This window comes from Pseudonaja textilis, chromosome 2 (assembly GCF_049901715.1).
Source record: "Pseudonaja textilis isolate UNSWEBS1 chromosome 2, rPseTex1.2, whole genome shotgun sequence".
In the NCBI taxonomy this organism is placed as follows: Eukaryota; Metazoa; Chordata; class Lepidosauria; order Squamata; family Elapidae; genus Pseudonaja; species Pseudonaja textilis.
Window position 1 is genome coordinate 206,913,891 of NC_141991.1, and position 21,558 is coordinate 206,935,448.

Below are 21,558 nucleotides of genomic sequence, written 5' to 3' on the forward strand. Positions count from 1 at the left end.
AGAAAAAAAATTAGTTGAACATGAAATTTTAAAGCATTTTTTCCAGAACTTAAGAGAAAAATTTAGTGCTCTACAGTTTATAAATCCAAGTTTACTTTTGTAACATGGTGTAACTTTTATGGCAGTTTAATAGTTGTTTTTATATATTAATTTTATTTAAATATTAGGCTTTCAAACTACCATTAAGATTTAATGAATACTCTGAAGAAAAGTTAGATGAAAGTTAATTAATACACAATTTCCTCCTCCCCTATTTGTTTTTTAATTTACAAACCTGCTGATGGTTTAATGCTTATTATCTCCACTCCTTCTGGTAAATTTAGTTCACAACTATAGACAATTTCTGAAGAAAGAACTAATTGGCTGGTACTTTGAAGATTATCTCTGCAAATTTGGTATTTCTTTGCAATGGAACTGTGAAGCTTTTCTTGGTCCGGAGAAGAATGCAGTTGTTCTTGAGATGCTGTTTCAGATGCCTTAGGAGGTATCTTTTCATCTACAAAAAATTGGGATATTTTACTTAACGTTTATTTAAAATACAATCTGCTCTATGAAATTTCAAGATATTCTGAAATTACAATGACTAAATTCTATGTTTATATCAACATATTTTTCTATAAGTCACTAGAAATCCATAACATCAGAGGCTGGGTCAGTTGCTAAAGACAATATTTCATATTCATATGCCCTGCCTTTCAAAATATTTTAAAGGACATATTGATCTTTACCTGGACCAGGACACTTCTTTTAGCATGAATTATTTTGTATCCAGCACAATATTGCATAGTGTAGGCATTATGGACTGGATCTAGTGTCTCTGTAGAACTCTTTCAACAGCTCTTTAATTAGAACTATAAACATTAAATATGTTGACCGTGAACCTAGCCCATTAAGCTTAGCTTAGCATTTAGTTCATGTCTTTCGTTAATATTCAAATTCAAGCAGAATAATTCTGACTGCAATGACAAAGTGAAATTACTATATCATTACTATCTCTTTCTATATGGAAGTTTCATTGGCACTTTTGGATTCTATGTGCTTGTAATATCAAGCATAATGTATAAATTCTTATATATATATATATTGTCAAATATTTAAACATACCCACTGCGACTGGTAGGGATTTCAAGTGTAATTTCCACATGTGTAACAGTGAGCAGTTTTGAGTATATTCAATTACAATTAAATAGAATTTTTCAGAAAATCCATTTTTCTGAAATCCTGAAAAAAGAAAAAAAAAGTTTTCAGTACAATGCAGCAATTAAAATGTCCAGCTATTTATTACTGTTCCTTTGTATGTTTTAGCTAGGTCTTGCAAATTGATTTTTAAAGGAGCTACAGTTTTCTGCAGTTTATAATTCAAAAGTCTTCTTGGAACTAATGGTGCAACTACAATAGTCTACAGGTGACATCGGGACTTAATGTTTTTTATCAGATTAGATTAAATTTGTTATATTAATTTTATTAAACAGAACCCTACCTAGTGAAAATTGACTTTGTTAAAGTTACGCTATGAACTCCTCACAGATGTTCTTATTATTATGGTATTTTCTATGCATGGTCTACTTTAAGGGTTTTGAAATGTTATGTTTAATTTAATCCAGAAGTCCATGCGGTTTTGAGAAAGGAGTTCTGTAGCTGCTGAACCAATTTTAAAAACACTATCAGTGGCAACCTGCAGCACAGGTTATGACTATATTTACATTTAGAGGAAAATCAATTGTTTGTTCCTATTTATATTTCTTAGCTTTGACTAATATACAGCACATATAAGAGGGAGGAGGTGATAAAATGATTATACCATTTCAGATTATAGACAAAATGCCACTTCTGAAGTTTCTCTCATAATAAATTCTTCATAAACATAAAACTAATATAGCAAGGCACCAACTAAAAATGGATATTTGTCCTAGAAGGACAACTTTGTCCTCCCATGGAAATTCTTTTCGTTTAAACTGAAGGATTTTTTTTTAACAATGACATATTTAATTTTTAATCAGAAGTCGTACAATGCTGTCTGCAACAAACATAATGCCACAAGCAAAAGTGCTTATTACACAATAAATTTTACTTAAGATTTAAAGTGTATATACTTTACCAGGATCAAGTAGTAGTGACTCTTTTTCTGAGAATCTATTCTCAAGATTATTCATAATGAAATCTTCTTGAAAAACATGAAGTAGCTGCATTTTCTCACCATGCTAAATTTAAAAAAGTTACACTTTAAATATAATAAAGAGTGGCAACAATCTAAATACTATAAAATAAGTTAATTAGTTTATGATATAAATATTAAATACTTGGCTAACAACAAATACTTGGCTAACATTGTTTTTTGTTGTCTTTTATTCATCAATATTTTACTGAAGAAGTTAAAATAAAGCATGAGATAAAATAATAGTAAATCTTACCAGCTCTGTAATAGAATTCAGTTCTACAATGCAACCAGGTCTAGCTGTAGATTGCTGACTTATGATGTTAAAAAATTTGCCAACATATCTCTGAAATTAGTAACAAAAGCCAGTAATTGTCATGTAATTATAGTATTAATTTCATTAATTTCTTCATTTTGATTTACTGACAATTAGCCATAGTAATAGGAAGTATTTTTGTACCAACAACCTAGTAATTGCTTATAGTAAAAAAACTAACTTTAATGGTGCATTTGCTTCTTGTTTTGTTGTATGTAGGCAATGCTTAAGTGAACCAATTGGATAAAATATTTTGCATATCATGTAATATTTAAACAACTAATTAAATTGCATTTTACCTTATAAAAACAAGTACAAACCATATTTACCTGTTTTTTTTTGTTTTCTTGAATATAATCAGAAGGCTATAAAATCTATTTATTTATTTAAATTTATAGTCACCCAACTCTAAAGGATTCTAATAGTCATTGGGCTAGATATCTCAATCTTCTCTATTGTATTTTGTTTTCATGTTACTTTTTACTTACTATATTATTCGCACTATAAGATGTACTTTTCCCCCCCAAAAGTGGGTGGAAATGTCTATGCGTCTTAAGAATGAATACTGTGGTGGGGGGAGGGGGATTGGGGAACACTGGAGCCTTCACTGCTGAGCAGTTGATTGGTGGATCGGCCTCCCGGAATACTGCCAATCAGTTGTTCTATGTGGCGGGAATTACCACTGCTACCTCCGCCTATCGCCGCACATTCACCCATTTGCTGCATCAAGTCCACTGGCGCCCATTGGCGGCGATTGGGCAGTGGTAATTGGGCAATGGTGAACAGGTAGCAGCAAATGGGTGGGTGGCAATTGGGCAGTGGCAAATGGGTGGCAATAGGCATTGATCAGCAGTGAAGGCTTCAGTGTTTCTTGGCGGCAGCAGCAACTCAGCTCAGTTGACTGGTAGTGGGTGCAATGGAGCAGAGCCCTGATGAGCCACGTGCTGGGGCTGCGAAAACATGCTGAAGCTGATCAGGCCGTTTGCTGATGCTAGCCAGATGAATACCAGATGGATGCTGGGAGGAAGAGGTAGATTTTTTTTCTTGTTTTCCTCCTCTAAAGGTAATGTGTGTCTTATGGCCCGGAGTGTCTTATAGACCAAAAAATACATATAAATTTACATATGATAGTTTTTAGTTCATAGTTTAAGCAATTGTAAGGCTACAAATTGTCTTTTTGAAAAAAATCAAAGTGTGTTTTATTAAGAGTGTCTATGCTTAATGCATAAAAATAGAACACTGACATTAATTCTGCTAATAGTGAAATACTGGAATTGAGAAATAAAAATTTAAGATCATAGGCAATTTATACTCCTAGTACTTAATACTTTTTAATAAGTTTATTTCAGATATTCTTAGTCTAGAAATGATCATAATGAACATACTTCAAAGACTGGTGGTTTATAGATTATATAGTTCAGCAATAATACAGTATGGCTAAGATGCTTAAAATAGTATGGTATACTCATGCAACATTGCCAAAATCTCCATTTATTTAAACCAACCCTACTCAAGAAAAAGATATGGTAGCTTCTTCAGAGGTTCTATGCTCCTGAGATTAGAAAATATTTCTCATAAATCAAAATTAATCTTCTGGTTAAATGAACAGGTAGTTAAACTACATTTATCTGGCGATATTACAACTCTAGTTGAACTTTACTTACAGAAATTCCTGGATTTGATAGTTCACAGAGTAGCTTTTTGGCATCTATTATGGCTTGATAGAGTCTCAAATGTTGACCATCACTTGCAACAAAGCAAGCACTTGGTGAATTACAGTATGCACCTAAAGACAAGTAGAAAAATACAATTCTTAATAAAAAGAATTCCAATATCTTCATCCTATGTTTTTAGATATAAAGAGCTTAATAAAAGCTATGTGGTTGTACATATCTGAACATCCTTCAGAAAGGCAGTTTCAAGGAATTGCTGACAGGTATTATGTAAGAATTTCCTGTAAATGTTGTACAATCATAGCACATTTTTTATAATATATACCAATTTTACTTACAAGGAAGAAAACATACCTAAGCAGTAACTAGGTATGAGGCAAGGTAACCATGCCACATTTGAAAAAGCAGATACGTGAAGAGAATTTATTCTTGCAAGCTCAGAAACTCCACCAGAAAAAGATAGTGGACCAACTGGATCAACTCTCCAGAGGATAAGTTCACTGTAAACAGCAGTAAGATCCTGAGATGTGCAGGCAGAACTTTTATTTTGATGTTCTGGAGATGTTTCTTCTATGCTATCAAGAACTGGAATCCTGACTGCATTGTGATGAGAGGTTGTGAGTAGCAATGGAAGTACTGAATGGCAAGCCAAGTCATTAAGATGGAAACGATGTCCACAGTATCGTGATTTGTGGCAAATACTGAGAACATTTGAAAAAGCAGATTCCTCTGCAAAGCTGACTAGCCACTGATTTAGAGATCCATCTGCATGCTTGGAAATCATCATAACATTTGGGGTGAAGATGCTTAGTTTTACATTGTTGGGCGATTTACTATGACCTGAAGAAATTAACATAGAGCAGGAACGACCAAGGCTAGATGGTTTTTGTTTGCCTTGCTGAAGAGCAAGGTCAACATTTTTTGTACAAGCATACATCACTATACTTCTGCAAAGTGAATTTGCATCACCAGTAGGAAAGGCAACAGGAATCCTTGAAACAAACGACACCTAAAAATATTTTTTTAAAAAGAGAGAAAAAGTTCAGAATCAAGTCAAGCTTCCAAAACAATTACATTTTTAAATACATTGTACATGGAAATTTGTAGTACCTGTACTTGACGAAACATGCCTGGTTGGTATTCATCTAGCCAATCAACATGCCATACGAGCAATGATCCATCCATAGGATGAATACTAAATAGCATGTCTGCATTTTTATTCCATTCAGCTAGTTGTATTTCAATCTCATGATCAATAATAGCTGAAGACAAGAGAATGGAGCTTGAATTTGAAACAGGTTTTTCACCAGGAAATTCTTTCTGTTCTTGATTTTTTCTCTGTTCTTCTTTACTATCATCAGTTTCTAGTAGAATTATATAAAAAGTGAAGAAATCTATATATTAAAAATATACTTAAATTTTGATATAAGAAATTTTTTTTAGGAACTCCTCTGAATCAATCCTAGTGAAAGGCATCTCCATAGCTACACATAGTACAAGATTAAGACATTCTTCCTAAAATAACTATATAATTTTAAATGTTACATTTTATAAAATCCTTTGATAGGCTAGATCTATTTAACCAAAGAGCCAGCCATGCTATGTAGGAATTTGCCTTCTATTGACTATTTATTCATAACTACACTTGTTAAAAAATTCCACTTCTTCTAAGAACGGTCTCATTTGCTTTTACTATATGACCGGCATCATAACATTTTCAGGAGAGCCAAAAAATTTATTTTGGCCATCTTTACTTAACACAGCAAAAAAATTCTAATTTGGGGACCTCAAAAATATACTAACTTTCTTATTCTATTTATATTTTTATCTTTCTATTACATCTCACTTGTTACTGATCATAAAGTTTCATTGACACTCACACAGTACTTTACTAAATCAGTATGTTACTATTTTATGCATGAAATACTTCTATAATTTAGTCCAAGGACCTCCAAAGTTGGCAACTTCAAGACTTGTAGACCAACTCCCAGAATTCTCTAACCAGCATGGACCGCTGAGGAATTCTGGGAGTTGAAGTTCACAAATCTGCCAACCTTAAGATACCCCGATTTAGTCAATTCTTTTTAAGTATTGTATTCTTTAGTATTTCATCTATTTGTTAAATAGTCTGAACTATTTTATTTATTAACCTTCCAGAAAATTTGTTTTTTTTAGGGACCTTTGCAACCTTTTACTAATGCTGATCAATGATCTTAGAAAAACTACTACTATGCTAGATTATGTATTTATTTACAATAATTTTGTTTTTAATCTTTAAAGCTCTATATGACACAGAGACAGCTTATTTGTGGGTATGCTCCAGATCTCTACCATTAAATGTTGTCACTTGATGGGATCCTGGAGGCATGCATCCAAAGTAGCCACCCCAGTCCTTTAAAATAGCTTTCTACCTGATATGCAAAGGATTCCTAACCTTTAACTTTCTGGAAGGCTACGAAGATCTAGCTCTCTTCTCTCCCTCCCCCCGCCCCCAGCTCGAGCTTGGAGGGCATTTGATCTGGCACCTGATGGGAAGAATTCTTTTGTTTATATTAGTTTTTGTGAGATGCCTAGGATCACTATATAAGCATACCTAAAGTTCTATAAATAATTCATAAATGTTTATACTGCCTAGGTCACAAGACTATGTAAAACACAGGAAATATTTCCATATTCTAAAATAGCCAGTGTACGTGAATCAATTCATTATTCCATGCAGCCTGAAAAGAGTGAGAGAAGATAACAATATGCATTTTACCTTCATCAGATTTGAAAGTCATCTGATTAGGTTCTTCAGTGCTGACTTCTGAAGAAATATGCTCAAAATTTCTTCTAAACTGTTGTAAAAAAACTTCCATTGATAGGGTAAAATGCAATTCTTTATTATTTAGCCAGTGCACTACAAAAGGACCACTTTTTTCTTCACTTTCATTAAGACTCAGAGACATAATAGAAGGGAGCAAGGGAATGTCTACAAACAAAAATATACATTATATTCAGAAACATACATTTAAATTATTTTTACATTTTAGGCAGACTACTTTAGAAAGGGACATATAAAGAGATTACAGGACAGATAATTTTCTTTTCCAGCAGCAGGTACAAAGAAACTAATCAGTAATTTACCAGGACAATCTGCTTAGCAGAACTAAGTTGCCTCATTTTTTAATAAACAAGTAGCATATATAAAACATAATTTATTTTTAAAAATTAATTAGGACTAATGATGTTACAGATATTTGTTGGTGCAAAGTTCTACAGGGCTTTTAGAATTAAGCCAAACAATGTAACTTAAAAATGTACAATTTCATTTAGTATTTAGCAAAGAAACAATATGCTGATGTATTTACATCTAACTCATTTTGAGTGTGGTTACTGATTTTTAACAGACATTTGCTATAATGACTAATTAACACTAATTACCTTAAAAACAAATTGTCAGCATTTTTCATATGAAGCTGCATGAAGACTTATAACAAAAATTACTGAATGTTATGGCATCATTGCTACAAATCACATTTGTATTTATTAATTCCTCTTCGGGCAGCTTGCAACCCATGAAACTAAAAACATCCATAAAATTGCAATAAAAAATGCAAAATAAATGCTATCATAAATACGTTTAAAAACTTCTGATGCAGTAGAAAGAATTTTCAAAGCAACATTTTGAATTGTTTTACAACTTTAAAATTATATTCTCTTTTCAGCACAATTTTAGCATCTGTAAACATTATAGTATAATGTGCTTTATAGAGATAAATCTAAATTGAATCCACTTATCCTAGAATTAAGTTTGCTTATTCTTGATCACCTGTGGCTGGATTGATGCTGGCAGCAATGTGGAAATGGCAAAGTGCATTTGACTGCAATGGGCTGTTTCGATGAACTACATGAGGATCTTGCTGATGGGGCAAGTATCCAGTATGTGCAAGTGCTATTGATCTTCTTCTTCCTCGTCGGAAAGGTCTTAGATTTAACTGTTGAAGCCAAAAATATATTGTTCATATGACATAATGAAATACAGAAAAATATTTTCTACACATCTGTATAATTCTGAACAGAACATTCTGATTACATTTAAATAGGATTGGATAGTTACATTTCTTAAAAATACAGATAAAAACTCATTTTCAAACTAAATATTCAAATCAGGCCTTATCAATTATTAATATCTGGTAGATGTCACTTCGTACCTCTAAAGCATTTTTCATGCTTTCTTTGCTGGAAGCATTCCTCTTAAAATTATTTAATTTCACTGGCTCAGGCCAATAGTTATATCCACCTTCATATAAGAGGCTATCATTAGGCAACAGAGTTTCTGCCCAGAGGCGGCATATATTGTCTTTGCAGCAGGTCAGCAGTACATTGCACACAGCACCACTAGGAAAGAAAGCCAGGTTAAGCAAAAAGAAAATATAAATTTCAGAATGAGGATTTTTGAATCCTATTCAGCGTTATTGCAATACCACATACTTTGATTTCATATACATTGTTTTTGGCAACAGATGTTTAAAAATCTCATGGAAACTAGTGGTTTTTAATGCAGGATTGCAGTATTATTATATTTAATTTCAATTTTAATTATTATTATTATTGTTGTTGCTGTTGTTGTTGTTTTATTTGAGTTAACCTACCCATATGGATATATAAAATGATTTGCACACCATTCAATAGTGCCAATAAAAAGCTAAGAAGAAAAGAAAAACGACCAGATGAACAAGGATTGACACAAAATAAATGATTAGGAAGAAAACAATATCCTAATCAAGGAACTACTGGGGAAAGAACCATAACCCTGCCATCACTGGCAGAGCAAGCTACTAAATATAGGCAGGGAGCAAATCTCACACTGACAGGCATTTCTGATATAATCCAGTCATATAATGAAACATCTGCAAGCAAACAACCAAGTTTGAAAAGCAAGCACTCCACAGTTCAACCCTGAACTATATATATTGTCTTCTATTGGAACCCTCTATTATATTCCTTACTAACTATCTTTTTAGAGAGTAGAACCTGTTAGGTAAATAAAACAAAAATCCTTCATTGTAAGAGAGCACAAAGTGAATTTTATGTTTTCTATAGCCAGTGTTATCTTCTATATTTGCAGAGTATATTTCCAATACCAGTGAAGACACTAATTCCAACCTTGTTTATTAAAATTATACAGGTAGTCCTCAACTTACAACTTACAAGAGTTACAAAGGTAACAGCTATTATGGACCTTGTGTGGCCTGAAACTCAACAGAAGTTGATTAAACCTTTGTTGGATGGAAAATGGAAATTAATTAAACCTTTCTTAGAGGAAAGCACTTCTTCATATGTAGGAAGCTCTGGAGTTATGCCTGGCATGTCTCTAGCTGGTCCTCCAAAGAAAGAAAAGGACTGGAGCTTCCACTCAGTCTGTATAGTATACAGTATACAAATACAGTAACTATCAGCAAAATTGCTTGGTGTCAACCAAGCAATTTTGCTGATAGTTACTGTATTTTTCGGACTATAAGATGCATCGGGACCATAAGACACACCTAGATTTAGAGGAAGAAAACAAGAAAAAAAAACTGTTGCTTCCACACGTCCCATTTTTGTCCTCCCTGGCGTCCAGAAGCACTGTAAGCCAAAAACATACCTGGATTTGGCCTCTGGAGGCCTCTGCGGGTCACATTTCCTTCCTAGCATCCAGAAGCACCCTGGAAGCCAAAAATGGGCACATTTTTAGCCTGCAAAGTGCTTCTGGACACCAGGAAGGGCAAAATGGCATCTGCTAAGGCCTCTGGGACACCCAGCCCAGAGACAAAAATGGGATTTAATTAGGGCAATCATCGGAACCCTGACAGGCCTCCCAGGCTTTGGGAGGCCAAAAATGGGCCTGTATTCGCTTATAAGATGCACAGTCATTTCCACCCATTTGGGAAGGGGGGAGTATATCTTATAGTCCCAAAAATACAATAAATTGAAGCAGCAAGCTTGTGGAGGACTCATCATAAGCCATGAGTTTAATAGTAGTAGTAATGATAACAATAATAATAATAAGCACCTTGGGTGCACTCCCAAAACCATTGGAGCACCACTTGAACACCATAGGCATTGACAAATTTGCCATCAGTCAATTGCAGAAGGCAGCTTTACTTGGAACAGCTTCCATGCTGCGGCGATATCTGTAACACCATCAAATATCCAGATTTGCCTATCTCAGTTCCTTGGTAAGGACTTGGTAGGTAGACAAAAATGCCAAACCCAGTTTGAACATCTGGCTGACTTTGCGATGAATACTAATAATAATAGGCACCTTGGGTGTAGTCCCAAAATACTGGAACACCACTTGGACACCATAAGCATTGAAAAATTTGCCATCAGTCAATTGAAGAAGGCAGCTTTACTTGGAGTTGTTAGAAAGAATATAAATTACAATATACAAACCATATACATGAAGATGTAAAGAAATCATAACTTTTATTTATTGAATGTTATTTATTTTGTAGATATTCCTACCGTGGCATGTAGTTGCTTGTCTTCCGCCATGAAAAACCATCAACGGACCGAGGATGAACCAGATAAATAAACGAGAAACTGAGTTCCTGCACTGTGGTTTCTGGTGTTGTTTGTTGTGATGCAATCACTGATTTCCAGCAATCAGTGTTATACCACACCTTTACAAGACAATCATCCTGTATAATAATGAATAAACCATAAATGTTTTTAATTTATGTAACTTCTGTAGGAGAGTTTTTTCAATTCTAACAGTCATAAATTCACTTTTCCACCTATTATTTTTAATAGCATGTACTAGCCTACATCCAACATTCCTACTTATGAAAGGAAAATGAAAAGAAATTACTTATATAAGTAATCCATGTTTAAAGATAGTAATTAAGACTTGAATTTCCATTGCTAAGCAATGCAACTGTAAGCACAACATCATGTAATCACATCCCTTAATCCCCCTTGCTCTTAAGTGAGGACTGTGGATTGTTAAGAAGTTTCTTGAACTTCCCACAACCAAAGTGAATGTACATGGGTATATATTGCATATATATGTATGTTATGCCTTTACACACACACACACACAAATCTGATATGGTTGTTAATTGGTTTTTTTCGGCTACTTTATTGCTAACTAATGTTTAAATATATTAATACTAAAATAATTTTACCATTATTATTGCTATTACAAAACATTGATATTTTATACAAATAATTGATACAAACTGAAATGAAAAATGAAGTCTTTCATACCTTCCCTGCAGTAGCAAAAAATTCTCCATCTGGTGAAAACATCATTAGATGAACTTGAGAAGCAGTTCTATAAAAAGAAAGGGAAAGCATGGTAATTAACTGAGATTTCAAAAGCTTAATAATTTGTTGTGACAAGTTTGTTAGACATTTTTTGGATATAATAACTTTTCCAATCAAAATAAATACTGCTTCTGATTGGGGCATACTTAAATTTCAAATGAAATTGATCTACTTTAAAGAAATTTCTTTGATGTCTGAATAGCGGACAACAAAACTAGAGTTAATTAGTGTTCTAGCTTACCACATGGCCTTTTGACTCATCATGAGAACATCACAGATCAATCTATAATAAATTTCATCCATCCATATATCTTGAGTGCATATTGGCTTATTTTAGCAAACCAAAGACAGTTTACAGGTAGCCCTCATTTAGCAACAATTGGGACAGGCAGTTTAGTTGTTAAATAAAGTAGTTGTTAAGTGAAACTGTGACTATGCTTATGATCTTACTTCAGCTTTCTTATGCTTTATAGATTTGTGAGGATCATAAATGGAAGGATTGATTGTAAAGTTACTTTTTCATCACTATCTTTACTGTGAATGGTACCTAAACAAGGCAATTGCTAAATGAACATCACCTGAATTAAGTGGAGTCAGAGAGGGGTGAAAATATTTTTGTGATGAGGCACTGCTGCTACTATAAGGGAGGCAATTACCTGTACAATGCTGAAGATGGTCTCTCTTTAAACAGGTTTTGCAATCATCTCTCAGTAACAAAAGAACAGTTTTTAAAGAAAAAGTTCTTAAGAACAGTATATATATATTGGCAAACGTTCTTGGAAGATACAGATTATTTCCTAACTCCCTGCGACCTGTTTTGGCTGGCAGAGTGCTGCATTTCCAGCATTTCCTTCACCTTCTCTTAACAGCATCTACCAACCAGAACTAGATACTCTCCAAGATTGGGTTATTTCCCCCCCTCCCATATTTCCACCCAAATATTAACCAGCTTTAACTCTGCATAGCTTCTAAATTCCAATAAGGAGAACCAGATTCTAATCTTTGAACTACTGAGATAAGTTTTGTATCTAAACCTTGAGATTCTGCTTCGTGAGGCTGATCTAATTTTTCACATTTGATTCATTTAACATTTGTTCTTTTTTTTCTTCCAAGATGGCATCTAAACCATTTGGCAGCAGAATAATTACATAGTCATTATGTGTCAGTTGTGTCAAAACTGACTAAGCCCCAATACAGCAAGGTGTCTATATCATCTTTCAAATCATTTTCTAAATAGAAGCTCATTAGAAGATACATTAATTTTCACAACTCGTTTTGGCTGGCAGAGTGCTGCAGGAGGCAGCACCTTCTTCACCTTGTCTTTAGCAGCATCTGCCAACTAGAACTAGATACTCTCCAAGTTCTAGATGGCTGTTGTTCAGAAGAGCCAAAAATACCTGGCTCTTTACCTAGGTCTTTGATGAGAGACAGTGAGCCCCCTAGTATCACTGAGTTTGTCATATTTTATCTTAAATCTTTTATCTGTGATTGATTTGTGAATTTTTTTATTGTTGTGAGCCACCCAGGGTCATTGAGAATTGGGTGGTATATCAATTTTGTAAATTATTACTAATATTCCTTCTCTAGGGCTGTGTCAGCGGTAGTAACAAAGATTGATAGACTGTTGGACAGACAGTTTTTAGAGACGTTTGGAGAAATTGTCAGTTTATTTATGCTCTGCAGAAGAATCAAGCCCCATAGCAGCTGGGGACACTATATGTCTTTAATCTCTACATTATGGGATTGAGACTATTTATGCCAGAAAGTAAATCTTCCTTCGTCTGGAATAGCAGTTTTGAATGGAAAGGGAAAAAATGTATCTTGAGCCTGTGTCAAATGCCCATCAAGCCCACCACGGCCACGTCCCACGCCCACCCGCAGCCTTCTGAGGTCAAACACAACCCTAGCGGCCCTCAATGAAATAGAGTTTGATACCTCTGATACACTAAACTACAAATCAAGTTTAAAAACATGATTAAGGCAATATTAATATCTTACTTACTTGTTCTGCCAGATGATTCTCCATTTCTGAGGATCAGTTTTTTCACAATTTTCATCTTCTGCTAGATTTTCAAAACTGACATTAGACCAAAGCTGCAAACAACTGGAACTAGTCAATAGACGAGAACCTAGATTTTTCAAATTAAAAAGCACATATTTGTTTAGTTTTAATAGACCAGAAGCCACTATGGAATTAAAGATATTTAGATGAAAACTTTGAACTATGTTTTATAAAACTATGGAGAATACCATACTGTAGATGGAAGTTAGATAAACAGACATTTAAAAAAACCTAGCAAATGAACATCACTTTATAAATTATTCCTTTTGTCCGATGACAGTATTTGAATTGTAGACTGTAATCAGTTACATGAAATGGGAATGTGAATATCTACTTATATTGGTTACAATTTGGAAGAAAGTACAGCATTATAGTCTCCTCCCTGGGCTAGTGGGGAGCAGCAGGGGGGAGACAGGACAGATGTCTCCTGCAGCACTTTGTCAGCCAACAGGGTCTGTGAAGGCCCCACAAGGCCCCTGCAAAGCCTACTTTTGTCCTCCCTGGCCTCCAGCAGCACTATCCCGGCTGAAAACAGGCCTTTTTGCCAGGCAGAATGTTGCAGAAGGCTGGGGACGCCAAAAATGGGCTGTGTGGAGTCACATGTGGCCTCTCCGCGGCCCGTTTTGGCCAGCAGAGGCACTGCGCGCCAGATTTAAGCACCCTGGGGACCAGATTTGGCCCACAGGCTTTGAGTTTGACACCCCTGATTTAGGGCATCTGAAAATGTACTGAAAAGTATTTAAAATAGAACTAGATCAGAGTGAAAACTAAGAAAAGAAGTATCCTTCCTTACCTGTGGGATCCCAGGTTAAATTGTGCACAACATGTTCCAAGCAAATCTGATCTGAATTCTGCCATTGATAAGATAATCCCTAAAATCACACAAAACACAATGTGAAATCCATAAATCTATGGTAGCATGTAATCAATTGAAACTATAAAAATTTGTAATAAATCTAACAGAAATAGTTTTATCAAACCAGATATTGATATGGCAAATAATTTTTTAAACATTTGTACATTTTTAAAACAAACATTTAGCATAAATGGAAATAAAATTATATATGTTTAGCTATTATTATAGAATGAAAAATACTAAGTTTAACAAGACAAAGTATACCATTCACGTAACAGTTATCACACAAAAAATTAATCTATTCCATGAAACAAATCTTATTAAGAGAAAAGTTTGATCATTATAATTCAATATATATTGATCCTAGGTCATATTGAATTAAATAAACTTTATTACATTATGAAGCATAAAAGGTTGTGCTGCAATGTTCCTTCTGCTTCACCATGTGTCATTTATTCATTTCAGCTGCACTTATTGAAATGCTTAAAAAAGAAGCTCGCATAAAGCATTTCATGGGAAATGATTGGAAAGATTCATCTTTAGCTCTTAGATGTTACTTTTCAGTGCATGTGACTTTGATTTCTTTTTTTCCCCTCTGAAGTATTCTAATTTTGTTTTAGTGTCTTCCAGGCAAACTCATTGAAACTCATCATGTGGACAATTAATTTTGAAATGTAATTGAAAATCAGTAATCAGTGTTGCACAATGAAAGACATTACAGTTAAATAAGTCAAATTTCCAGTGCTTTGTAATCCAAGATCATTTGTACTTTCAGGATACCTGAGATACTGGATGGAATGAATAAATAAATAAATGGCTAAAAAATTCAGTCACCTTAATATAAAAATAAAGCACTCAAACCAAATGTGACTTAAACTTTCCACTGCCTAGAGTGCTACTTGTAATCTGCCAGCTTAATCCTTTGATGAAAAACTATCTGGAAATTCCAGGATTGTAAGCAGAGAAGGAAAAAAAATGTCAAAACCAGCAGTGTATATCATACGGTAGTTATGAAAATTGTCCATGTGAAAATTACAAAATTTGTTTCTTTCAATATAGGTTTGCCTTTAAGTCTGAATAAAAACTTAATTTACACAACAAGCAACTGCTACACCTTTTCCTTTTCTAATAAAGTACTTTAAGAAAGCTGTCTTCTTTCAGGCACTTTACAAAAGTCTGGTGCTATTTCAACAGTTTCTATAATACTTTTTGTTTTGCCTAATAGTTCATAAAAATTTAAATCATGGGAGCTAAAACTAGCCTCAGGACTGAAGGCCATCAGTTGCTATTAAATAACAGTGCAAATGCTACATAAAACCAATCAAATAAATTGACCAAAACTCCATGTAAAAATTAACTTAAACTAAAGTCAACAATATAGCTTTCTCTCTGCAATTCTCTCTATTACAACGTTAGGAAAATTTGTGTAACTTAATAACCCACTCAAATTTTATTAGATTTCAGAAATAATCAAAGCAAATTATGTATATAATTAATTAATTAATATGACAGAAAAGATGAATCACTTACAGAATTATGATTCTTCTTCTGCTTTAGATGTTTGACTGGCTCAAAGATGCAAATTATATTTCCATAAGCAGCTGCAATCTAAAACAAATTGCAATTTAATCAGCAGTTTTTGTAATCTCTATTTCATAGAATTACAAGGCACAGAAGTTTATTCAACTATGTCCTGTTGGCTGAAAGAATATCAACCAATAAGAGAATTATTTATTTATTATATTTGTCAGGCAGTCTAACCCAAACAGTATGATTGTGAGTGGCATACAACATAAAGACAAACAATATACATCTATATCTATATTCCTAACTTATCTAGAACAGGTGTAAAATCAATACAAATATATTTCTTTATATACAGATATAACATATTTTATCTGAAATTTATCATATATGAGAAAAAAAGTAAAAATAGTTTAACAAGCATATTTAACATTACAGAAACATTTTTAGGAAATTGAAAAATATTTTAATATATTAATTTAAATAATAAAATCATCAGCATGAATTTCTTCAGCAGACTTTAATGCATAAATGAAGAAACAAAAGTCCTTCCATTTCACATCGTACACAACAATCTAATACGGCCAAAGATTCATGCTGATGCTTGAATTCGCTTCTGCTTTTGCTTGTAATTTATTTCACAGGCAGGTTTGATTAAAAAAAAAACTTCATATGCTATTTTGCAGAATGACTGGAAAATATAGTAAGATATATTCTAAAAATGAAATACAAGGAAAATGTGATTCTAAACTATTGATATACAACGTGACCTAAAATTTCTATCCAAATAACACAGATCCTAAAGTAAATACAATAAGCACAAAAGTACCATATACTGAAAGGAAAAACTGTAAACATCATACTATCAAGTAGGAAAACAACTTTTGAGAAATCTGAAATGAATCCAGTGATAACTAAATTACATTCAACCTATAGGGGAAAGAAACCACAAATCTTAAACTTCCATTTATGGGGACAACATTAAATAAAAAATAAAATTGATTAGTAAAATTAAATATCCTGTTTTTGAAGTATTAATATTGATACTGCTTGAAAAAATTAAAGCACTAAAATGTTTTTAAAAAAGCCAAATTAATACCAAATAATCTAAATATCAATGTTTGGTTTTGGCTTATGTTGTATGCACTCAGCCATTTTGGCTTACTCAAAAATCTTTGACTCAGTGTAATTTGAAAACTAAGATGGTGAAGCATTTATTTTTCCTTACTTTGCTTAATATGCATATAGGAATGCATTACATAATTATTAATTAATACATCTGAATCTAGAAATATAATTGAGTACTCAACAGCAAGAAATTGTTATCTATTAAGCATATTCATCCCTTTAGGTTTAATTAAGTATATATTTATGCCATTTTTATCTATTTAAGTATAGATCCATGTGAAAGACTCCCAATAGCAAGTACCTACCGAATTTGATATGTCATTATTATAATCATATTGTATAGGAAATTAGAATATAACCAAAATACCATTATTACTTACCTTCCCTTGCTGCATGGAACAATCTACACACCCCACTTGAATATTTCCATATTTTGCTCCAGGAATTATTTGTAACCTTTCAAAATCTGTCCCCAATATCACTATGTCACATCCTGATGCATAAGCCTACGGGGGAAGGGGAAAGGAAAATTGACTAAATAATTGTCCTTTATTTTTTGTTAAAAGCCCAAAGAAAGGAACAATATCTAGCGTCCATAACTCAGTCTACACATGTATTTTTAATTATGTCTATAATGCAAATGAATATTACCTTAATAATCCACCACTAACATAAATAAAAAAGGTTTTTCAGATGCTACGTGGATAGCCACGTTATAAGATATATTTCCTTCCAGAATACCTTTAATTTTTATGACTTTCATTAAGATATAATTACAAAGGACAAATGTACAATCTATGAACCATATAAACTTTTCTTATATGAAGTTCTCAAACTTGAGATAGAACTGTTTTATAAGAAATGCCTTCACATTGGAGATTTGATTCCATCAGGGAAGGAGGAACTATTTGAGCATATATTCTTGTGGCTTTTACAGATCACTTGATCATCAGGAGGCAGTGAATGATTAGTTTTGTCCTTATAAATGAAACTACATAACCCATGACGGATCATCATTTCAGAGATACATTCCTAAAAAGATTCCTAAGTGCCTTCAATAATGGCAATGCTTATAATATACTTGAAAAGTTCTTAAAAATTCAGGGAAGATATTTAGAGACGATCTACCTTGAAAGTAGCCCATGTTAAAGTATATAGCACAATCAAACATCAAAAGTTGACCACAGGAAAAGATTTATGACATTTTCTATTACATCAAAAATGGTTCTAAGATAATTTTATGTTATAAAATGCTTTATAAACTTTGCCAAATTTGAATTCCACAGGAGTCATGGGTCCCGGATTTTGTAAATTAGCCCATTTGATACTTTGGTTCAAAACGTTTTGCCCTATGATTTACTCTAGTTCAGTTAAAGGTTACAGACACAACAATTTTATTAGTATATACACATTGCATATACCTACACGCATATATTTATACAAATAATGTACACACATATATAAATTATAAGTGTAAAGACATTCCAAATAAATTTCATGAAAGAGATGTCATATAATACGTTCTACATTTTCCTAAATATTCCTATTTGCTAGTCGAAGAAGCCATTGGATCCGACCACTTAACAAGAAAGAGAGAAAGAAACATCAAACTATTTTCTACTACACTTAAAAAACACTACATTTAAAAAACACATTCTACACTTCAACAACATTATATAAATTGAGTACATGTAAAGTTACTTTATTCATCTTATTATGATCAAAAAAATACAATTTTTTTTTTTACAAAAACTACAATTCAAAATCCTTTAAAATAGATTTGGGCTTAATATAAATACTTGAATTAGATAAATTGATATATTTATATTCCTACTTTGCAACAAATGTGTGTCTCAGGAAAGACTATGTACAGATTTGATAAACAATGATTTAGAAAAACTTAGACTCCTGTTTTCTTGTCTTAGTCCAGGGATCTGCAACCTTAAACACTCAAAGAGCTAGTTGGACCTGTTTCCCACAGAAAACACTAGGAGCCACAAAACCTGGATGGGTGTGGCCCATTCAACATCACTCCCACCCAGTCACATTACTCCCCCCCAAGCCACGCTTACCCAGGCTCCCAGAGTTTTCTGTGTGAAATGGGTCTTTCTCTCTCTCTCCCCCTCCCTCCCATTCCTGTTTTTCTCTCTTTTTGCTCTCCCTCTCCCTTTTCTTTTTCCTTTCTTTCCTTCCCTTTCCCTCTTTCTCATTGAATATGATAGCAAATCCAAAAAAAAATTATTAATTGTGGGAAACTGCTTCTCTGTAATCTTTTCATAGTGAACTCTAAGTTGATAGAAACTGGCAAGATTGTACTAACAGCGATAGCACATTTTTGAGTTTGACAATATAATACATTACCTAAAATTATAAATAATCTTATTTTCAGATGCATTTTTGCCATCTCTGTTATTTCCTCTAAAAAAAATCCGACTTGTTTCCAATTTGTGCCTTCTGGCAAACTGCAGTTTTCTTGGCAAGAGATCTAGCTTGCCATTGCTTTAGTCATAGTTCTTTTTCTTTCTTTCTTTCTCTCCCCCTTCTCTATCATTTGTTTCCCTTTTTTCCCTCTCTCATTCTCTCCTTCCAGCTCTCTCATTTCTCTCTTTCTTCCCCTTTTCTCTCTCAATTGTTTCTCATTTTCCTCTCTCATTCGCTTTATCTATCATTTTTCCCTTCTTTCTCTAATTTTTTTTCCTTTTCCTCCCTCTCTTCTCTCCCCTTCTCTCTCATTTATTTCCCTTTTCCCTCTCTCATTCTCTCCCTCCAACTCTCTCATTTCTCTCTTCCTTTCCCTTTCCCTTCTCTCTCTCTCTCATTTGTTTCTCTCTTTCCTGTCTCTCATTCTCTCCCTCATTTTCTCATTTCTCTCTCTCTCCTTCTCTCTCTCTTTTTCTCACTCTCATCTCTCATGCTCGCACACACAAGCAGGATATCCTCCTGGGCCAGAATCACAGCAGCGGTGATGATGGTGACTCCTCCTCCCACTGCTGCCAGTGCATGCTCAGGTGAGCAGCGGACTGCACAGGAGAACTGGAGCTCTTCCCTCCCTCGGTCCTGCAGCGGTGGCTGACCGTCCTCATTCTCCTCCTTCCTGAGATGACACAAAGGGGACCGCAGCTGGCTTTGAGCTGTCTGTGAAGGACACAGAATCACAAAAAGTAGCCGGTCGCAGGCAGTGTGGAGAAAAGGCTTGTGGCGCTTCAGCCACACAACTCTGCGGACAGACTTGTGCCTTCTCAGGAAGAAGAGGTCATGTGATGAGTCAGAGTCTCAGGGCGGAGAGAGGTCACACTACCGGGTCGGCAGAGAGGCACAAGAGAGGGGTCAAAGAGCCGCATGCAGCTCTGGAATTGCAGATTGCTGACACCAGTCCTAGTCTAACATAGCTAGAAGTCAGGGTTCATGCTGAGGCTAGCAGAGCTATAGTAAACTGAATCAAGCTATCTTCAAAATTATAGATGATTTCATCTCCATCTTAATATTAACCTGAATTAAAATATGGGCCTAATACTATAATAGCTAACTAAAATCAAGCCACTAGAAGAATCATGTACAATCTCAAAGATTCAATAAATAATTATCACTTCTATAGCCATGTAATTGTTTATCATAAGCTGATCAACTCAGGCATGGCAGGGAAGTAGGACTTCCTGTTCAGTTTATTTATTTATTTAGTGCATGGCATATTACACATGGACTAGCAATACAAATTAACATTTCAAATATATTAGTAAAACCCACTGGGATCTGAGAGGGTTAACTACCGGTTCAATGATTTACGAGGTTCGGTGATTTATGATGTGCTTCCCTGCACTCTGCGCGCGCACCTATAAATCGTCATCAGCTTAGTGCCTGGACATCTGAGCAGCGCTGCACGCCAAGAAGCAGCATTTGAAAAAGTACTTTTTTCCTGCTTTTTAAAATGCAGCTGTGCCTCGCTCGGCAGCTGAAGTTGAAAAAGCAGGAAATAAAGGTCAGGTAAGAGCCCAAGCAGGTGGGTGGGCAAAAACATCAGCAGACATAGAACCGGTTCTATGTCTGCTGTCTTCAGAGCTACTGGTTCTACAGAGGTGGACAGAACCGATAGAAACCCACCCCAGAATTGGTAAAACCCCAAAAATATAAATGTCAAAAAGATGTATATTCAAATATCAATGTCTAGGTATCAATATCTAACAATTGAAGTGCAGTATTGTTTATATTAAAAAAAAAAAAGATACCGGACTGGTAAATGCCCTCAGCTTACAGTGGTCATGATGCGATCTACAGTTTGACATGGGATCCCAGAGTCATCAGCCCAAAGGTTGGTAAACTCCTGTTCAGTCCATTCAAGGTGATTAATGGCCTTTGATGGGCTTCAAAGGCATTTAGGGATTTTTCCTGGGTAGCTGGTGGGCAGTTCTACCAGAAACTTTAAACTTCACCCTGGAATGGTGTCTTGAATCAGATTGTGCTCATATGGCCTTACCGTGTTCATCAATCCCATGGGGCTTTCTGGATTTCTGAAAGGCTTAGGAAATGAAACTACAAAAGAGATGTCTGGAT

At 34.3% G+C, this 21,558-nt stretch overlaps 1 protein-coding gene across 2 annotated transcripts in view; it reads right to left on the reverse strand.

Moving 5' to 3' along the window:
• DMXL1 (Dmx like 1) overlaps positions 1 to 21,558 on the reverse strand; it is a 78,972-nt gene that overhangs the window by 53,187 nt on the left and 4,227 nt on the right. The window contains exons 2-17 of one of the 2 annotated variants that reach the window (XM_026720329.2): positions 17,391 to 17,516; positions 15,889 to 15,966; positions 14,296 to 14,374; positions 13,443 to 13,569; positions 11,381 to 11,447; positions 10,637 to 10,812; positions 8,338 to 8,524; positions 7,956 to 8,121; positions 6,903 to 7,115; positions 5,255 to 5,508; positions 4,499 to 5,153; positions 4,136 to 4,257; positions 2,412 to 2,501; positions 2,099 to 2,201; positions 1,105 to 1,221; positions 275 to 496 (exon numbers count right to left, since the gene is read on the reverse strand). In XM_026720329.2, coding sequence (XP_026576114.2) covers positions 275 to 496; positions 1,105 to 1,221; positions 2,099 to 2,201; positions 2,412 to 2,501; positions 4,136 to 4,257; positions 4,499 to 5,153; positions 5,255 to 5,508; positions 6,903 to 7,115; positions 7,956 to 8,121; positions 8,338 to 8,524; positions 10,637 to 10,812; positions 11,381 to 11,447; positions 13,443 to 13,569; positions 14,296 to 14,374; positions 15,889 to 15,966; positions 17,391 to 17,516 — 2,782 coding nt within the window. The remainder of the gene's footprint in view (positions 1 to 274; positions 497 to 1,104; positions 1,222 to 2,098; positions 2,202 to 2,411; positions 2,502 to 4,135; positions 4,258 to 4,498; positions 5,154 to 5,254; positions 5,509 to 6,902; positions 7,116 to 7,955; positions 8,122 to 8,337; positions 8,525 to 10,636; positions 10,813 to 11,380; positions 11,448 to 13,442; positions 13,570 to 14,295; positions 14,375 to 15,888; positions 15,967 to 17,390; positions 17,517 to 21,558) is intronic. The other variant, XM_087926915.1, reaches the window with a different exon arrangement.